The following is a 19,420-nucleotide window of genomic DNA, read 5'->3' as shown; positions in this document are numbered from 1 at the left end:
GTGTCAAACATCACAACGCCTCCACCGGAGGATTGTGACAGATTCCAGCTCGATGTGACACAACAAGTCTGAGTGTTGCGCTCTTCCTCCTGTCAGCTCCTCTCATTCTCAGGGCGTGATGTAGACTAGCAGGAAGTGAACGCTGTCAAGAGCTGCGGGCTGAGGTCGCTGCCTGTAGAAATGCATCGAGAACGACAAATCCAAAGGTTCGGAACTGAAACCTGAACGCTTCCTCCGTTACTCCAGGGACATGTGGACGGCACAGTGGGACACATTATAAATGGTTGGACACGCCCACAGAGCAATCAGCCGTCACACACACACACACACACACACCTGTGGATCATTGGGACCTCGTGTGTGTGTGTGTGTGTGTGTGTGTGTGTGGCGTTTGCCCCCTAATCAATTCTTAAAAGTTTATTTCCTTTGCAAGTTATTTCAAAACTTTAATTCTGCTTTTTTATTGAAGATATTTATCATTAGGCTTTAATGTCTTTAGTCTTCGTCATGGTTACAGAGACACACAGACTGATTACATCTTACTACATACTGAGTAATAGAAACGCTATACAATCATATATAATGCATAATGATACACACATAAGGGGGTGTGTGTGTGTGTGTGTGTGTGTGTGTGTGGTCACTAACTGGGCTGGAGCATTGCTGTGTTTAAATGCAGCCCTCCCCTCTTCATCCTTAAGCCTCAGCAGGCGCGGTGATGTAAACGTCTCATTTAAAGAGAAGAGGCCTCTTACATTTGAACCATCTTGTAATATTCTTACATCACCATTAGACCTTAACTGCCTCAGCTGGTTTGGTTTGTCTCAGTTAATAATCTGATGTCCTTTCAAACGCACAGAGGCAGAGGGGAGGATCTTCATCTTCATCTTCATCTCTACAAAGTGTAATTCGCCTCATGGTTATTTATGGGACGTGTTAGAGCGGCGGTGCTCTGGTGTCCGAGCGCGTTCCATTATTCTGCTTCAGTCGCAAAGAGGCGTTGGAAAGTCGTCGCTCCTCTTCTTCCTCACTGAATAAAACGGAGCAGAAGATAAAGGGCAACGACGACGGTGGGAAAAACAGAGGGGAGGATTGGAAGGGAGGGAGACGGATAAATGGATGGAAGATGAAGAAGGAGGGCGGGGTAGGAGGAGGTGGAGAGGCGAGGGATGAGGAAGGTGAAGAGGATTTGAAGGTAATGATGGCGAGCGCACAGTAGCACTAAAGTCCGGCAGTTGTGCTTTGTGAGGCTCCTCTGCTTCCTGTCTGCGGTGCTGATAAGCTGATAGGCAGCGAGCAAAGCGGCAGAGGCTCAGGCACATTACTCATACGTGTGCAGCGAGCGGCAGAGGGCCACCGCAACAAAACGCCGTCAAGCGCCGGTGTCAAATGTGAGCAGCTGCTGCGCGTAATTGATTGTAGACGTCAGCGTGCGGCGTGCGGCAGCTGCTGTTTACACGGCCGGGAACGAGGTGAATAATGAACCGATCCAAGTCAGCTGAGCGGAGGCGATGTGAGAGAGAGAGAGGGGAGGGTGAGGAAGAGGAAGATGAAGGCCGGGTCTGATCTCAGCAGGGTCCAGGCTTTGTGTTCCACGCTGGCTGACGTAACGAGCAGAAGCACGGTTGAGTCGTGTTGGATCTCCTGATGACGCCACGACGGCTCTGATGGGCGTGAGGGGAATCTAGATCCTCATCAACGCCGACAAACAATTCTGACAGCTCCAACGAGAGCTTTGAAGATCCTGAGCCATCCAGGATCAGGCAGCCGGGCCGACTGCAGACCGAACGCACTCATCCACCAACGGAGAGAAGCTGCTGGTGTCATTCTGTGAACAAATGAACGAGGAAGAGAAGCAAAGAGAGAGAAAAGCCTCCAAGACGACGTCACAGGCAGAATTAAACATCAGCATGGCGGCACGGTGGCACTTTAGAGCTCTGTGAGGCTCTACTCTCCGACAGCCGAGGAGGGAAACTCCTCTGTTCACTCTGCAGCTAAGGTCATTTGGTTTGAGGGAGACGGAGCTTCAGCAGCAATAAACTAAAGGGGACTCAGACTGAGGACGAGCTCACGGCCTCCAGCTTTGCTCTTGTTGTCTTCGCTATCGACACTAAACACTAAAGATGAAGCAGAGGAACGCCTCCAGAAGCTTTTAATCTCAAATTCTGCGCTGCTTTGTTGCCGTGGCATTCAAATCGCTTTCTATCCTGAATTTCCGATGGTCAGCTGTGACAATTTGTTCTCTAATCTCGGCTGAACTCTATTGGACTGGATCGACCCAAAGATCTTTGCTTCATCCGCGTCTGTAGAAGTCTGTGAATTCTCTGCTGATGCTCCTCAGTCGCCCGCCTCAGATCGTGCTTGTGTCCTACGAGAGGAGACGAACCTAAAGCCCCGATGACTGCTGGATCAGGCTCAGCTCAGCAGGGTCTCTTTGTCTTCTCCGGCTCCTGACAGCCCTCTGAAATGTGCCGCAGCGAGTGAAAACGCCTCCCACCCGATGTCGGCATCATGCACTGGTGTTAAGGGTCAGCCTGCTGTGCCTGACAGCTGACTAACAAGCTTTAACACTTTTCATCTTAACAGCTTCTCTTTTCCTTCCTGCAACACATCAGCTTAAAATTAGACAATCACACTGTGACGTTACCGGGGCGACGTTACCGGGGCGACGCCTGTAAAGAACCAAAGCATCTTCTATCAGAAACACAATCTTTGAAAAAGTTTTATTTCCATAGTTTGAAAACCAAATGAGCAGAAGAAGAGATTAATTTTTTTTACGCCATGTCACTCAAATGCACTAATATCAATACCAATCACCAATACTATACGTACATTGATTACAGCTCAGTGCCTCTTTAAACCAGAGAAGCTGACCCACTATCAGAGCGGACCAGATGTTATGAACATGAAGCAAACATGAAGCCACAGTGATCCTCAGTTCACTCAGACTCAGTGACTAAAGGTCATCCGCTTCCATCGTTTGCACAAATCAGCCAAGGCGTGGGCGCCGCTCTGCTAACCTGCAGCTGCTCTGGAAGGATATTGTCTAAAAATACTCAAATCTTCTCCTCTGGACCTTGATGGAGACGTTAATCTGCTATGTGCCGACCTCCAGCTCCGCTCAATTTGCGAGCTCGTCTGGCGGGCGAGGTCTCCTGTTGAGTCGCAATCAACGACGACGCGCCGCAGTGAATTTACTGCAGCGGGACGGAGCATGGCCGCCGCCCCCTCCTCACACACACACACACACGCAGGGAGGCGGAGGAAACAGGCCTCAGCTGCTGAGAGGTGGAAGGAAACAAAACATGACCGATACGCAAACAACGATGAATAATGCGCTTTGAAGCTTTAACGACTTTTCTCATTAAAATCACATCTGTGCTTTGGGGTCTCAGGGAGAGACGGTGGCGTGTTTGATAAACAGCCGCTCCACCCGCGTCGCTCTGCAGACGAGCCGCGTTAACGCCAGGAGATGTTTGATCTATTTTCAGACGTCACTGTCAGAGACGTCGGTATCTGCCGGTAAATGATCTTCATCTCTGAGTCGCAATCCACCTGTGAGGCCGGAGCACAAACACATCAGGTGTCTCTGCATACAGAGAGGGAGGGGGCGGGACAGCTTTACACACTGACAGGAAGTTCCCAGCAGGGAGCGAGATTGAATCTATACATCCAAAGTGTTTTGGAGCCAAGTTTGTGAGCCAGAGAGGAATCTAGAAACATTCCAGGTTTTACTTTCCACCTTTTCTATAGCTTTCATAATGTGATGCAGAAAAATAGAGGGAATGTTGGAAATGACGAAAGGGAGAAACAAGGAAACGGAACGGAAAACTGCAGTAGCACAAGAAAGTCAAAGAAAAATGAGGAATATCAACAAAAGACGATAACAACATTGAATCCTGCAGCGAAGTTAGAAAATCAAATAATGTTTAATGTGACCACTAGGGGCGCCAGAGAGCAATGTGTTGAGTGAGTCACAGCTACTGTTTACGTTACATTCTGGATACTTTCCTCCTGCTACACTTGTTTTCAGGTCTCACGTCCACTCAAGTCTCATAAGTTTCTAGGTAGTTTCATGTAATTCCATAGTTGGACACCTGGTGGCACTGATGTGGCATAAAAGGCAAAAATACACCAATAATATAATTCAGAACTTCTCACTGACTTACAGGTGTTTTGATGTGGAATGAAGGTAAACAAACCTGCGTCAGCGCCAAAACGACCACTTCTGTTGCTGCGAGTGATCTGATGCATGATGGGTAAACTCCTGACGCGTCTCTTCCTGAGCACGTAATGACGACGCAAACGTTTCAGCTTCGGCTTGAATTTTCTACATAAACCCTTTAAAACGTCGCTCACAAATCGTTTCCCCCTTCAAGTCTTTACAGCCTTTCAGTTTGACAGAGTGACACTAAGCTGATTGTTACTTCAACATTTACATTTTTTTTCTCTTATATTTACAATTTCTGAAAGAGAAACGAGGATGTGGACGCCGGTTCTGTTGGACGCCGCCGCCCTCGCTTCCTATTTACACATTTACAGTAAAGTGACAGAAAGACAACAGAAGTGCCAATTGTTCTTCACGTTGGCGTCCAAACGTTGCGTAGCCGCCACCAGCGAAGCGTCTGATTGGCTCTGAGTGCAGTGTGAAGCCCCGCCCCCTCTCCCCCCGGGTCTCTGGTTAAATGAAGTACTCCTTTTGATTCTGGGCGGCGGCGTCCTGCGAGTCGGCCTGGCTTTCGAAGGGGAAGTCCGGGCTGTCGTCTGGTTTAACCCCTCGCTCCTCCTCCTTGCTGCCGTACGTCTCTTTCCTCCTGTAGAAGAATCTGGCCGCTATCGCCAGAGCGGATACGATGATGAAGATCACCACGGCGATGATGCCTGCAGCACAGAGGAGGAGGGTTGAGATTCAGATATAAACTTTGCACGGACAGATTCCACTTTTCTCTGCTAGACGCAAAACTCTTAAAGAGCTTAAAGTGCGATTGTAGCTCTTCTCTCTCTCTTCAGCTAATTTATATCCTCGGTGTGGATCCGTCCTCTGAAACGCCTGGAAACCTTTCTTGCTTTCTGACCCACTGAACTTTCTCTAAACTCCATTTGCCACGGTGCAGATTGGAACTTAACAGCTTTGTGAAACTATACAGAGAGAGTTCCCCCTCATCTCCTTCGCCCTGCAGTCTGCTCGCCCCACTAATCTGACTTTAATGCAGGGCGAGCGAGCGCCAATCGGCCCATTTGGACTCCGCTGAACTGAGCGTTTCATCATGCGGAGAACCTTTTTCCTCTCATTTCAGAAGCTAAAATGAATCTTGCGTGATGTGGCTTTTGGTTTTTAAAGCGGGGTTATCTGCTTCACAATAACGGCAGAGTTCCTCCTTCAGTCAGTCGTTAAGCAGAGGGTTAATTAGTGCACAGAGAGGAAGAAGTCGGAGCAATATTCGCCCCGTCTTGATTTATCGCCAGGCTTACGGAATCAGTCTATGATCTGAGTGGATGGGACCTGAGAGAGGAGCGAGCCGGCGAGCAAACGTTTAATTTAGTCTCTCCGTCGCGTCGTCTTCATCTCGCCGTCAGGAGAAGTGCTCACAGGAGAAACAAACGTCAGAAGGTATCAGGGAAACATCAGGAGAGAGTTCAGTACCTCCGATCAGAGCTGAGTCGGTCCTGATGGCATTGACTAAAGGCTCCCCTGAACCCACAGAGCCAGACTGGTCTACAGCAGAGGAAGAGGAAGAGGAGGAGGAGGAAGATGAAACCAAGCAGTCAGAAGAGGCCACGCATGCAGAGGAGAAAGAAAAGAGAGACGAGAAAATGAGAGAGAACGAGATGAGATGCAGAGACAAGAACACATCGTCATCATTCAGAGCAGACGAAAGACTGCAGGAGCTCTGCAAAGACTCTATTAAAGCAGCATCAAGGTGTGTGTGTGTGTGTGTGTGTGACCCCCCTGAGGTAACAGAGAAGAGAGGAAACTCCCCTCTGCTACAAATGAATTAACTCATCATCCAGGGTGACATTAGGCTGCACAACAGGGAGCGCATACACAATGAGCACAGTGTGGTCTTACACACACACACACACACACACACACACACACACACACAATGATAAAGTAAAGTAACTGTAGTCTTTCACATTTTACCAAATCTGACTCTTAACAGGCCTGAAATGAAAACAAGCAGCCAACATTTCCCTCTGATAAAGTTCCAACATTTAATCTGGTGAGAAGGAAAAAAATGTTCAGGCAGAAAAATGACAACACATCTCTGAAAGCAAACAATGAGGCACTGCAGCTCCAACACGCTTAGACAAGCCAGCATGAGTGTGTGTGCAGGAGGCAAAGGGCCCAAATCAGACACACACACACACACACACACGCCTCACGACTCACCTGACAGGTGGTGTGTGTTCTCTGCCGCGTAGGGATTAGCCGAGGAGGCGGAGGAGCCGCAGTTGGAGCGGAGCAGCGGGCCGACGATGGAGACGGGACTGGAGTCCGGGTAGAGCAGAGCGGCTTTGAGCGGGCTGATGGAGTTAAAGTGGACCACAGACAGACAGCCGGTGAAGCCCAGGGAGGCCAGACGGGTCAGCTCAGGGTCCAGGTCCTCTGAGTCTGGAGAGGAGAGAGAGAGAGGGGAGAGAGAGGGGGGTGGGGGGGGGGGGGGAGAGAGAGAGAGAGGGAGAGAGGGAGAAGCAAGGGGAAGTTCATTAGGTTTGTCAGGATTGATGATTGTGCAGGTTTTTCAGTTTGCACGGCGGTGCTGCACCCTCAGGCCTTATATCATCACGATCAATCCACACGACACACTGACGACTTCATTGATTCCTGATTATCGGCGTGGGACAGAAGTAGCAGAGGCAGTGTGTGTGTGTGTGTGTGTGTGTGTGTGTGTGTGTGTGTCACTCTTAAGACTGATGCGTCCTCTGATCAAGTCTCTTCATCATCCCCCCCTCCCCCTCCTCCCCCTCCTCCCCCTCCTCCTCCAGCGCTGAAGCCACATTAGCGCTGTAAGCAGATGACGGAGAGGCGGCGGGTAGCGTCGCCGCAGCTCACAGGCCCCTCTGGACCCGGCCTCCGCTTCTCCTTTCCCTCCCAGCTCTCCCTCTCTTCCCGGGTCCATTAGTTACCCTGATGGATGACAGGGCTGGCAGGAATGACAGCAGATCTACTCCCCCCCCCCCCGCTGCTCCGTCTGCCATCCTGATCCGACTGGCTGCCTCCCCGGGTTTGACAGAGGGTCAGGACGGGTCGCACGCCATGACACGGCGCCCGTTAAGATACACGGCGCTCGGCTGGGGTCAATCAGCCTATTTACAGCAGAGAGGCGCCGCTTTACTGCAGCACTTTACACCGCATGGCACATAAACATGGAGGGACTCAACCTGAGCAGTGAGGTCATCTGACTGAGTTCCTGCTGTGGGATCTGCAGGTCTAACTTGATCTCAGTCTTTGTGGTCGCCGGCACGCTGGGCGTCTCCACACCGAGGATGCTTGTTGCTCGGGGCGACTTGTGTTCTCTGCTTGACGTAGCTGCTGCGCTCAAACTCTGTTATCAGCCAGCGAGCGAGCGAGCGAGCAAACGAGCGAGCGGAGGCTGCAGCCCGCCCGCCGCCCGCTGTTATTAACAGCTGATGTCTCACTCCGTCCCTCTGTCGGTGCTTCTCTCTCTCTCTCTCTCTCTCTCTCTCTCTCTCTCTCTCATGAATAAGTCATGACCCAGTCAATTACTGAGCCACCTCCACTCTTTTACAAGCCCACCACTGTTCACAGCTCCATGATTAAAATGTGATTCAGACCTCCCGGAGGAGTTCCTGAGCCAGACTGTGTGTGAAGAGGGGCCAGACTAACCTGACGTCAGGTTTCATCTACGCCGGCTTCTGATATTAACTCTTCTTCTATTGGAAACTCTCCCTGTGGTTGAACACAAGCTGGACGTCCCTCTGCTCAGCCAGCAGGTCTGGATTCTACCTGACCGCTGGTTTAAATGTGGTTTAGATCCAAAGAGGCTGAGCCGCACCGGTCCAGATCAGTAACTGGGTTGTTTACCGACCGCTGATTCTGGACGCAGGTCAGAAATGTGTGTGAGGATGGAGGGAGAACATCCAAACACTCCAGGAAGTGGGAACAGCAGCTATGTTTACATGCACGCCGCCGCCGTAAATAGCTGCGGAAAACTCAGATGTAGTGATTGAAGTGTTTACATGATCATGTAGGGGCCTAACAACATCAGCCTGGGAGCTGGACTTGGCCTGATTAAGGTCTGAGTCTGACTCTTTCTTCTACATGTTTGATCCATTTGATCTGAACATCTCACCTCGTTCTCTCATGTGACAGAATGTGTTTGTTGGTGCTTGACTCTCAGAGATACAGATGTTGAGTCCCCGCAGCTGCTGCTCTGTATGCTCTGTATGCTCTGTATGCTCTGTACGTGTCCTCACTCACAGGTTAAAAGCTTGAGTTGAGTGCAGACTTATTTGCATGCTAACTGGACTGAGGCTCCTTTGCGTTTGTTGCGTTTACGTGAAGCCTCAGATTCTCCGTCAGGCTGATTTGAATAAAGTTTCCACCTCGGTGCTTTTAATTCTTCAGTGTTTCTTCAGGAAGCACAGACGTGTCAGAGCCGTTATTCAAATAAGCCTGAGTGCATTTTAACTCCAACGACCTCGACAGGGCTTTGACTGCCCCCTTCCTCCCTCTCTCGCTCCCTCCTTCCCTCCCTCGTTCACTCACCGTGCATCCTTCCCAGCACCAGAGACTTAATGGCGTTGAACTCCGCGTCGGTCGTCAGGTTGAACTCTTCTCTGGGATTTTGGTCGATCTGAAAGAAACAAGAGGAAATCTTCCCTCAGCTGAAGGTGGAGAAGCGTTCAAACGCTGCAAAGTACAATAAAGAAGTAAGGAAACTTCTACAGAACTTAAAAATCCCCCCTGAGATTGACATTAATGCCACTAATTTGTTTTTTCCTCCGAACATATTTTTGCGCTTTGTGATTATTTGATTTACAGCTTCACCGTTTTACACTGGGAGCAATTTAGCAGTTTGTTCTTTCCTCTGGTAGTTAGCTGTGTGTGTGTGTGTGATGTGTAATGTAATATTTACCAAAGCGCAGGGTTGATTTTATTCCGTTTATTGGGTTTTTGATGCAGTGTTCAATTGAAAAACCTTCACATCTGAACGTGGCTGTGATCCATCGGATTGAAACACGTTTATCCTGTTTAAACTGTGACATCACCACGCTGCACGACGGTGCTGCCAGAGGAAAGAGGGCCATAGATATTAGGGTTCATCCTCTGGGGACGATGATGTCATCTTGTAATCGTATACATCTTTCTTATAAATATGCACAGTGTGACGTCGCTGCCAGCAGAGTCGCAATTATATCATCAGTTATTTTGAATGAATGGTGTTTGAGAACATAAAGGTCTTCCCATGTGGTGAAGCACAAGAAAGGAACGCTTATCAGAGCTCCACTTTACAAATTAACGCTGACATTTTAGTGACATTTAACATCAAGAAATGGACGTAAATGCAAAAGTTTCATTATATTTTTTCAACTCCTCTCACATTCATTGAGTTCTTTGCGTCTGGAGTCAAACCGTGTGTGTGTGTGTGTGTGTGTGTGTGTGTGTGACGTCATGTGTTTGAGGTTCAACACCAATTCATAAAGCATGGGGGTGCGGGTGGGGGGGGGTTGGCGTCCCCGTAACGTCCATGTATCTTCTTCTCGTACTCTATCGTCTACCTCCTGCCGTGTGACCTCCTTTTCCTTGGTGAGGAAAGGCCCTGAGAGGAGGAAGTGGCCCGGCTCGTAACGGGAGCTCAGTGAGAGCGCCGGCGTGTTTGGCAGCCTGCAGTGATCTCAATTTCATGAAGTCATCTTTCATGGGGGACGTCACACTGAGACGCTCGGGGGAAGAGGTCATGTCTGCTCATTCTAACATCATTAGCGGTTGGATTGTACAGTAAATGAAGACGCTGATGAGACTTGAGCCTCGGCGCTGCTCAGCCTGTGTGTGTGTGTGTGTGTGTGTGTGTGTGTGTGTGTGAGAGCTGCATGTGTAGCAGCGGAACCAAACCAGATTGAACCAATGACCTGATGATTGGTGTCAACAATCAATAACCTGTGTCAGATCACAGTGATATTGATCGTTATTGAACTTTTCTTCCCTCATTGTCTCATCGTTAACGGTAACAAGCTGTATTGAGTGTGTGCAGAGCAGGAAGAAAACAGGAAGTGGGCAAATATCTGAGCAACCAATCTGCCATGAAACCTCTGTGGATCATACTGGAGACTTTGAAGTATACATTTCCTGTCTAACTGGACTGTGGACTTATAATACTCAGAACTCCAATTGGACACAAACATCAACCCCATATCCTCATGTTACTCAGAGTAAACGGCCCCTACACACACATTCAAACACTCCATTCAGAGTCATTGGTGTAATCTGCTCCATAAACTAACAGGCACTTTGCATCTTTCTTCTTCTTCTTCTTCTCTCCTCTCGGCTCTGCAGAGCTCAGTCTGGGTTAATTAACGGACAGAAAACCTCCTTTTGAGTTTCACCCGATTGTCCTGGAGTCGCTAACAACACCAGGCGGGAGAGGCGCTTCATATTTCACCGCCGACTAACAATGCGGTGGAAGCGGGGAGGAGGCTGCACGGGCGCCAGCGGAGGTCACCTTGTTTTCATCTGCCGCCGTTAGTAATTATCCGGACACTCGGGGGTCCCGGGTGCAGGCCGGGCGAGGTCTGCATCATATTTCATGCCCGGGTTGTTGTTGTTAACAAGACTGAGATGCAGCGGCTCCAGATAAGAGCCAGGCAGCTCATATTTCACACGGGGCCAGGGAGGGGCGGGGCTAACATGCGGTTTGTCCCCCGTCGCCCCTGCCGTATACATGCACCTCTCCTCCCTGTGCTGAGGAGGAGGAGGAGGAAGAGGAGGGGGGAAGAGAGGAAGAAAGCACTGGACCATAACACACAACAGCAAACGGGGAAGGGATTGAACTGCGCCTCTAGGTGGCGCCTCAGACGGTTGTGCTTTGGAAACGTAAAGTCCCAGCCAACAGGAAGTACAACAACTAGCACTTACAGGCCCGATTCATCTGCCCGACCCTTAATCCTCACTAAGGGTCCCTTTCATGAGTCACTTAGGGATATGGAGCCAACACACACAGGCTCCAGAGGATTACCCCCCCCGTGTGTGTGTGTGTGCGTGCGTGTGTGTTACCTGGACCCACACGGCGTCGGCCAGCCTCCTGATGCTGACGGTGTGTAGCTGTCCGTTGCTGAGGCTCCTCACTCGGCTCCTTAACACCTCCGCTCCTCTGCTGCTGTCCAGCTTGTATCTCACCTCCAGCTTATCTTCACACACACACACACACACGCGCGCGCCACAACATTAGCTCGTCCTCTCCTTTGGTCCCGCCTAATGGGGAGAGCATTCACTTAATCCTTCAGAGATAAATCTGAAGTGTTTCCTGTAGTAATTAAAGTTTTGGTCTTAAGAGGACGAGAGCTTAATTCCCTGTCAATGACACCAGGCTGAAGCTAATGAGGTCAAAGTCAGGGAACAGAAGCTTAAACAGAAGGAGCAGATGTGACGGCTCGTCCTTCAGAGGCAGCAGCCTGGAGGTTCTGATGGTTCCTCAGGTTGAGCTTCAGCAGAGGCGCTAAAGTTTCCCTCTCTCTGACTTTCCTCTCTCTTATACTCCGGCTTTGTTCTGACTCCTTTCTTTGCTTTTGTCTCCTTAAGTGCAGATCTATAGATGGAAATTACTGACTTACTCGCTAAGAGAAAGACAAAAGCTCTGGGGACTTAATTGGACGTCTCTCGGTGTAAGTGCACTTACTGGCGAGTGTGTGGACACGCTGAGACCTCGACGCCCTCCTGCCCATCAGCGCCAGAACCCCCAAAGTCCATTTACAGCTAATCGAGCCGCAAACTCATATTTCCATCAGCCAACGTTTTCACTTTACAACATTTCAATTCCCCCCCGACCGCCGCTCTCAAAAGCCCGAACTCTCAAAACGTTGATCCATCACACGTCTGTGAGTTCAGCCTGCGACCCCGCCGGGTTTCTGCCTCACATGTTGTCATACTGCAGGACTGTTTGTGTTCAGGCTCCTCCTGCTTTGTTGTTCTTCAGTGTGATCCCTCTGGAGCTTCCTGTAAAGCTCTGTGAGACGCTCTGTGTGTTATTGCTTTGACTTGACTTGACTCTGCCGCCCGCTCGTGTCCCTCAGAGGAGGTCTGGAAGGTAAGACTGGTTTATCTAAACCTGGAGCTGTAATCGGCGGTCGGGCCGGGTGGATTAGAAAAGGCGGCTGAGTCTGACAGGACGAATCCAGGGAGAGGGAGAACCTGACAGGTCCTGAGATCTGCTCAGGGCCGCGGAGGAGGAGGAGGAGGAGGAGGAGGAGGAGGAACGGAGACAGATGAGAGGAAAGAGGGAGTAATTAAAGGAAGTTGCCTAAGAGAGCAGAATGTGAAGGACAAAGGAGAGGAACAAGAGCAGTGAAGGATCTAAAGATGGAAGAAGGAGAGGAGAGAGGACGGGGAAAGAGCATCAAGGAGACAAAGATTAGATCTCCCCCTCCTCACCGTGCTTGTTGAGGAGCAGGGCCAGGTACTCTCTGTAGTAGGAGCTGATGTAGAGCAGCAGCGCCGGGCTCTGGCTGCTCCGGAAGCTCAGGGAGATGTTCTCCCCTCGCAGCGTCATGTCAGAGTAGATGGAGGACGGACGCTCGCTGCTGTTCCTGCTCAGCTCGTACGGCTCCTTGAAGGTGTAGCTGAGAGACGTGCCCGACTTGAAGATGGCCGACACCTCTGGAGAGACGGAGAGAGAGAGAGAGAGAGAGAGAGAGAGAGAGAGAGAGAGAGAGAGAGAGAGAGAGAGAGAGAGAGAGAGAGAGAGAGAGGGGAATACAAGTTGTCACATTTCCATAAAGTACCACAGTAAAGGAGAATCCCTTCTTCATCTCCAGTCCGACTCCCTCGTCCTTCCAGGCTGCGTTCCTTTGTACTTGTGTTGAGTAAATCTCTCTAAGTCTTTAAACTCTAATTACCTTCTCAGGGGACTTTAGAAAACACTTGATTGTTTTGCATGAGGAGATAAAAACATTTGAGTTAATTAGAGGAAATGTCTTCAGAGCTGTCAGAGTTTAAGATTTTGTTTGCTTTATTTTTCATCCACACATCAAACACGCCGCTCAATGTGATGACACCAGAGTCATAACTGGAGGTACGCTCTCTGAGGTCAATACACTGTCATCCTCCCGGGCTCTTTTGTGAAACGCCTCCATTAGACCTGTGTGGGCCTCAGTCTGACTCAGTCTGACTCAGTCTGACTCAGTCTGACGTGAGGAGGAGATGTGAGGTTGCTCAGGACACTCAGATGAGCTGTGACACCCGCCAGAGGTCAGAGGTCAGACTGTGGCTCCAGCATGATGTCTGAGAGAGTATAGGATATTTATTTAATACATGACAGAATGAATAGATTCTGCTTTCTAAGCACGACGGCGACTTTGTTCGTAGCCTTCAATGTGTCGACGCAGCAGCTTTGCCTCCTCTGAGTCTGAACAGCAGCAGGTAGACGAGTCAAAGCATGAAAGTGAAGCAGCAGAGTTCCTTCCTCTTCCTCTTCCTCTTTATATTAGAACTCATTACTGCAGCACATCTGCTGTTAATTCTGCGATAATCCAATTAATATGATAAATGACCCGTGAATGTAATAAACAGCAACAATAAATCAGAGTCCTGTCTGAGAAGCACACAGTGACTTCCTGTTAGGCTCTGGATCTGATTAAAGGCTTTCATTTACATAATGAACATTTATTAAAGTGTTGCTTAAAGAAAGTGAAACTACTGCAAATAAGGATAAGAGCAGAAAACACGTTTAATTATAAACAGAGGATATAATTAAACACATAAATGTTTAATATGAGAGTCGATCATGGGTTTAGATTTATCCTCAAAACAAGAATCTAACTGAGAGATAAACATATTAGAGGCTTAATGATTTGAGTTAAATGAGCTGGAAATGACAAACTGGTGCAGGGACACTTTGTGTGTGTGTGTGTGGTTTGTAGGGTGTGTGTGTGTTGCCCACCTGTCTGGCAGAAGACCCCGGTGTGTGCCGACGGGCCGCAGTCGCAGTAGAAGCCGTTGGCCTTCTCCACACACTGGCCCTGGTTCTGGCACAGCGAGCCGTAGCTGCTGCAGTGACCGGGGCAGCCGGGCCGGACCCCGGGCGTGATCCTGGCCCGCTCCTCCAGGTCCAGGGTGACGCCGTTCAGCTGCAGAGAGCGGATGCAACCTCGGAATCCCTTCTGCCGGGACGCCGTGCCGCCTGCCAACACAGAAACGCACAAGGAAAAACATGAAGATGATCGTTTACATTTAACTTCTGATTGCTGGCGTCTGGAACTCCATCATCTACATTCTTCTTCTGCTGGGTTCTGCATCGGTTCTTACAGGCCACACCCACTTGCTGGCATTAGCATATTATAATCTGCAGGCCAGAGATGAACAGACACACACTGCAGCTCAGAAACCTCTGCTCTTTGTGCTCTGCCTGCTCTTTAAACGTCTGCTCTTAATGCCCTGCCTGTTCTTTCTGCTCTTTCTCTTTCTGTCATCGCTGCTCTGAAGAGATGACGCTCCGATGAAACGGCCACGAGCCAAAGAAGCTGCAGGAGCTGAAAGTTGTGTAGCCCGTTAGTTTCATCAGCTCACCGCCGACGGCCGTCTTCCCGCCTCTCATCTGCCCGCCTGGCCTGATTCAATGGAACAGCGGGCGGTCCGGCTCTCGCTCGCTCTCGCTCGCTCTAATAAGCTGCTGCACTTCAGCGACAAAAGTTCCAGCTATATTTAATGTTTCATTTTCTGTAGAGCGAGCGCCTATTGTGCAGAGCGGTTCAGCCGTGACAACCTGCTATTTCAGCCGAGGCCTGGCGTCGAAATTCACGGCCCAGCAGGCAGAGTTACACAGAGGCACAGCCGTCGCTCTGTACAGTGAACCGCAGCAGTATAGCCAGAGAGCGGAAGGAAGGAAAGTTTAGTCGTCAGTAAGGAGTCACTGCAGGATTTGATGTTAATTACTGTAAACCTGTGGAGTTCTAACGTCTTCACTCCGACCAATCAGAGCGCCTGATCCTGCAGTGGAATTTGAGCAACCAAAGCACTCAAATCCATCATCCCAATGTAACACACACACCTGCTCAGGTCTCAGTCTGCTGTTTCTACTCAAACATCTTACAGGAGATGCATTACCGACTCCTGCTAGGACCCTGAACGCATCGCTGAGGATCACACACTTAGCAAAACGCAACAGAGATAAGACATGAATAGAAAATGGTTATTAGAGATCAAACTCTCTCTAACAGAAGCCTCACATCAGAGCGACGCTTCCACCTCACACGCGGCAGTTTGACCTTCACTCCAACAACGACCAGGATCAAACCAGGCAACGCTTCAAAGAGCACGAGGAGGAAGAGGAGATCAAAGCCCACGGCAAGGAAGGAAAATGCAGACATACGCCGTCCAAGAGAGGAGCAGAGAGCAGCCACAGAGCAGAGAGCAGAGGTTCAGAGGGCACAGAGCAGCGGAGAGAATTCATGAAAGGACGTCAAAGCCAACAGGCACAAACAGGAAACAGGAAGTGAGAGATTTAACCACATAATCTGCAGAACATCTCCATCTTCCAGCTTCTTCATGTGCTTCCATATGTTTGGTGACCGCAGGAAGTTCTGATGTCTGCGTTCATGTGGCGTTCAAAGGGCCGTGTGGAGGAGGAGGAGGAGGAGCTTATTCTGTCTGCGTCCTCCGTTAGGTGAGAGCCATGCAGAGTGAGTAAATAAAGGAACAATCATGGTGAAAGACGCTGCGTGCATAAATTAACCCCTATAGTGTTGAGCGGCGCAGGAGGAAGTGAAGCGGCGTGCTCGTAAATCTCCCCCCGCGACAATAACACGCTTTATTAATCAAAACAAGGGGAGTCATTGTTGTGTAAAGCAGAGAGAGATTATGACTCGTGACACGCTGCAGGTCCACAACAAGCAACATGGATTTATACCAGCCAACGCCGCCAAGGCTCATAACTCAGACACAGGCGGGACACACACACACACACACACACACACACACACACACACACACGAGGGAAGGGTGATTCATGGACGCTTCGGCTGATGTATGCAAACATCATCACACAGGTTCAGGATGCAGCCGTGTGTTTGGGTGAACTTGGTCACGTATGAGGGAGGCGGCGAGCAAACATTATTCGCAGGAGAACAACGAAGAATCTCATCACTGGCACTGGAGACGCCATCGTGTTTATGTACATTCAAGATTCAGATCTGGAACGTGGCTGTTACCCTTAAAGCAAAATGTAAACGACGCCAGTTTCCTGTCTTGCGTCTCTGAGCTGTCAAACATCCGTGACAGAACCAATCAGGACGAGGGAGAGCGTCGCTGTTATTCCTATCTGAGGTAAACAAACTGCTGTTATTCTCCTCCGTCTCTCCTCATTCCGTCCCAATCTCATCTCCGGCTCGTGTCTGCTGATATGAGCTGATGTGCAGAATGACAGCAGAATGGCATGCGGCCATAATAAAGACGCACAGGAAGCTGCCGCCACGTCCTGATGCTGTAGCTGGTGACTGATTATTTAAAGGCCAAACTAAATTGAGGGGGGGGAGAAAAAGGCAGCACACACAAAGCCAGTGTGCACGGCGATGCTGTTCCTGCGCCTCCATGGCTGCTGAATGTGATTATTGTTCGGTGGTGAGAAAACGCCGTCTCAGCGTTTCTCCCTCCGATAGCGAAGCAGGCGGAGTCGCTTGCTACTGGAATGCAGCAGATAACCGCCGAGCAAACTCATTTGCAAATATACGGCTGGTTTGTATGTTTGGTCGTCTCGTCAGCGGTTCGCGAGGGATTGGAGGACATGATGATGAAGATCCCCGCCTCCAGGAGCTGTGAGTCTAACACTTTGTCTTTATCTGAGCTTATCGGCTCCATGGATCATGTGAGCCACACCCAGCTCTGCTCCTTCCACTGCTTTGTGCTGAAACCTGATAAAGTGAACTTCAAAGTTTTACTGGAGAGGATTTCTTCTTCTTTCCCTCCTCCAACATTAGAACTCTGAAGTTGTGCGATGGCAGCTTGAGGAGCTGCAGAGACAGGAGCACTGAGCTACAGCTTCTCTGGGGAGCTGAGAAGATAAGAGCAGAAATACACCAGAGAACTGCGCGGGAGTGTGTGTGTGTGTGTGTGTGTGTGTGTGTGTGTGTGTGAGGGGAAGATGAAGAGAAAGTGTGTGACAGCTCGAGAGAGAAAGTGATACCCCAGAGGATTTAAGACGAATGAATCCAGCAAAACCACCAACGCTGCCTCTAATGAAATAAACGCTCACACACACACACACACTCTCTCTACCACAGTGACACACACACACACAGACACACACACACAGCACTCACCTATAAACAGCTGGCTGTTGAGCTGCAGGTGAAAGTGTCCGTCGGCTGGAGCTTCCTGCGCGGCGGCCGGGAGATCTTCCAGACGCAGCGACGCCTCTTTGACGTTGCGCTCGGCCCGGACGCGGTGCCAACGGTTGTCGTTCAGCGGGACGCTCGAGTCCACGCGGACCTCCAGAGGCCCGTTACCCACGTCGAAGGAGAAGAGAACTTGAGTGGAGGCTGAGGGGGGAGAGAAGGATGAAGGTCAGAGGACAGGAGGAAGATAAGGGATGACTCTTCATCAGATCATCAGAACACGATGAAGGATTGTCACAGCGATAACTTCATTTACAAAACGCCGTCTGAGACAAAACAGCTGGTCTGAACATCGCCGGAGGTCCGTCCACCACACCGGCGATGATTTCCCCCGAGGAGAGAGAAGACTGAGGCTGCTGTGTGTGTGTGTGTGTGTGTGTGTGTGTGCGCAAACCAAACTTGTAAACCCCCCACCCCACCCACACACACACGGGATGTGACGGCCTTGACAGCCTCAGCCGGTCCTGCATTAGCACAGTCGTCTTAATGACGCCCTATGGGTGCTGCTGCCGTATCTTAAATGACAGCGTGGCCCGGGTGTCAGTGAACGCCTCACCCCAGGCCTCTCACGGCGCCCAAATCTCCCAATTAACGGCTCAGTTCCTCAGCACGTCGCCCCCTGCAGGGCGTCGACACAGAGCTTTACTCAACTCTGCTCTGTACTCCATCAGAGCTCCGTTAGAGGAAGACAAACACTTCCTGTCAGTGTGTTAAAGTTGACATTTGCCTTTAAAGGTCGAGCTCAGGAAGACAAACTGCATTAAAGGTTAAAGTTGCAGCGACCTTCATCTTAAACGTGTTAGAGAGCTGAAACCTGGACTTTGGAACACAAACTGTTCCAGAGTCCAGCCAGGGACCCCGAGGTGGAACAAACACTCACTCCATACGTCACAGAGTTAAAGGTGAAACAGTTTGAGGCGATCTCTACTCACAGCTCAGTTCGATCCGGATGAAGTCTTTGATCCCCAGGTTTTCCAGGAAGACGCCGGAGGACGCCTCGGTCTTAAACAGGAAGGAGATGTCGGCGCTCAGCTCTCCGTGGAAGGTCGGGAAGTGGAGGTACGACGTCTCCTTGTCGAAAAACGCCGCGTTCCAGAAGTTCTCTGTGTGACAAAGCGGGAAACGTTTAAATGTGAATCACGTCGCAGAGGAGCGCGGCGGCCGTTCAGCTAATTACCTCACACAGGGGCTTTGTTTCTGTTACGCCGCCTCATTTGATTAATCACGCCGAGCATTTATTTATATCTGCTCGGGCAGATACAGGAGGGCTGTAATTATGGAATAATTGAAAGGAGGGAAAGAAGCGTGCGGCTCTGATTTGCCTTTTTAACGCCTTTAATGAGAGGCAGAGATCAGCGGGAGGAAATGTGAAGGAAACCCGCCGCAGCTCTGTTCTGCTGAGGATAATGAGCTACAAGGTACCAGCAGACTTCATTAATCGGATAATTACAAGCTTGAATTACGTCTACAATGCTTAACTCTGTGTTTGAGTATCAACACCCTGCCTGAGTGAACGGAATGGAGACGAGAGCCGGGAGCTGATTGGCTGGAATTAAGGTTACACACACACACACACACACACACACACAAAAACAGCATCTCTCCTCTGATTGGAGCGGGACACTTTCAGTTGCATCATCTCATCAAAGGTGTGGAGATGAACTTACTGTCTCCATGACAACGCAGGGGTCCCACCCTGTAGGCCGCCTCTGATCCCGGCCTCTGGATGTCACCCAGGGTCAGAGACCTGACGGGGAGGCTCTCCTTATGGGTGAGGAGGCCGGAGTCAGCGGCCCTGAAGAGGAAGGAGAAGACGAAGATGAAGAAGAAGAAGAAGAAGAAGAGTCACTTT

General features: G+C 50.1%; 1 protein-coding gene across 1 annotated transcript in view; it reads right to left on the bottom strand.

The window, feature by feature from the left end:
* Positions 1–2,774: 2,774 nt before the first annotated feature.
* LOC143007466 (contactin-associated protein-like 4) overlaps positions 2,775–19,420 on the bottom strand; it is a 62,090-nt gene continuing 45,444 nt past the window's right edge. The window contains exons 15-24 of the mRNA XM_076158814.1: positions 19,236–19,363; positions 18,501–18,671; positions 17,494–17,712; positions 14,121–14,360; positions 12,614–12,838; positions 11,240–11,373; positions 8,735–8,822; positions 6,395–6,616; positions 5,645–5,716; positions 2,775–4,881 (exon numbers count right to left, since the gene is read on the bottom strand). Coding sequence (XP_076014929.1) covers positions 4,682–4,881; positions 5,645–5,716; positions 6,395–6,616; positions 8,735–8,822; positions 11,240–11,373; positions 12,614–12,838; positions 14,121–14,360; positions 17,494–17,712; positions 18,501–18,671; positions 19,236–19,363 — 1,699 coding nt within the window. The 3' untranslated portion in view covers positions 2,775–4,681. The remainder of the gene's footprint in view (positions 4,882–5,644; positions 5,717–6,394; positions 6,617–8,734; positions 8,823–11,239; positions 11,374–12,613; positions 12,839–14,120; positions 14,361–17,493; positions 17,713–18,500; positions 18,672–19,235; positions 19,364–19,420) is intronic.

This window comes from Genypterus blacodes, unplaced genomic scaffold (genome assembly GCF_046128005.1).
Source record: "Genypterus blacodes isolate CSIRO-AG114 ecotype Tasmania unplaced genomic scaffold, CSIRO-AGI_Gbla_v1 ptg000089l_1, whole genome shotgun sequence".
NCBI classification, from domain to species: Eukaryota; Metazoa; Chordata; class Actinopteri; order Ophidiiformes; family Ophidiidae; genus Genypterus; species Genypterus blacodes.
Note: the sequence above shows the minus strand (reverse complement) of the source record. Positions and strands in the feature narration are given on the sequence as shown.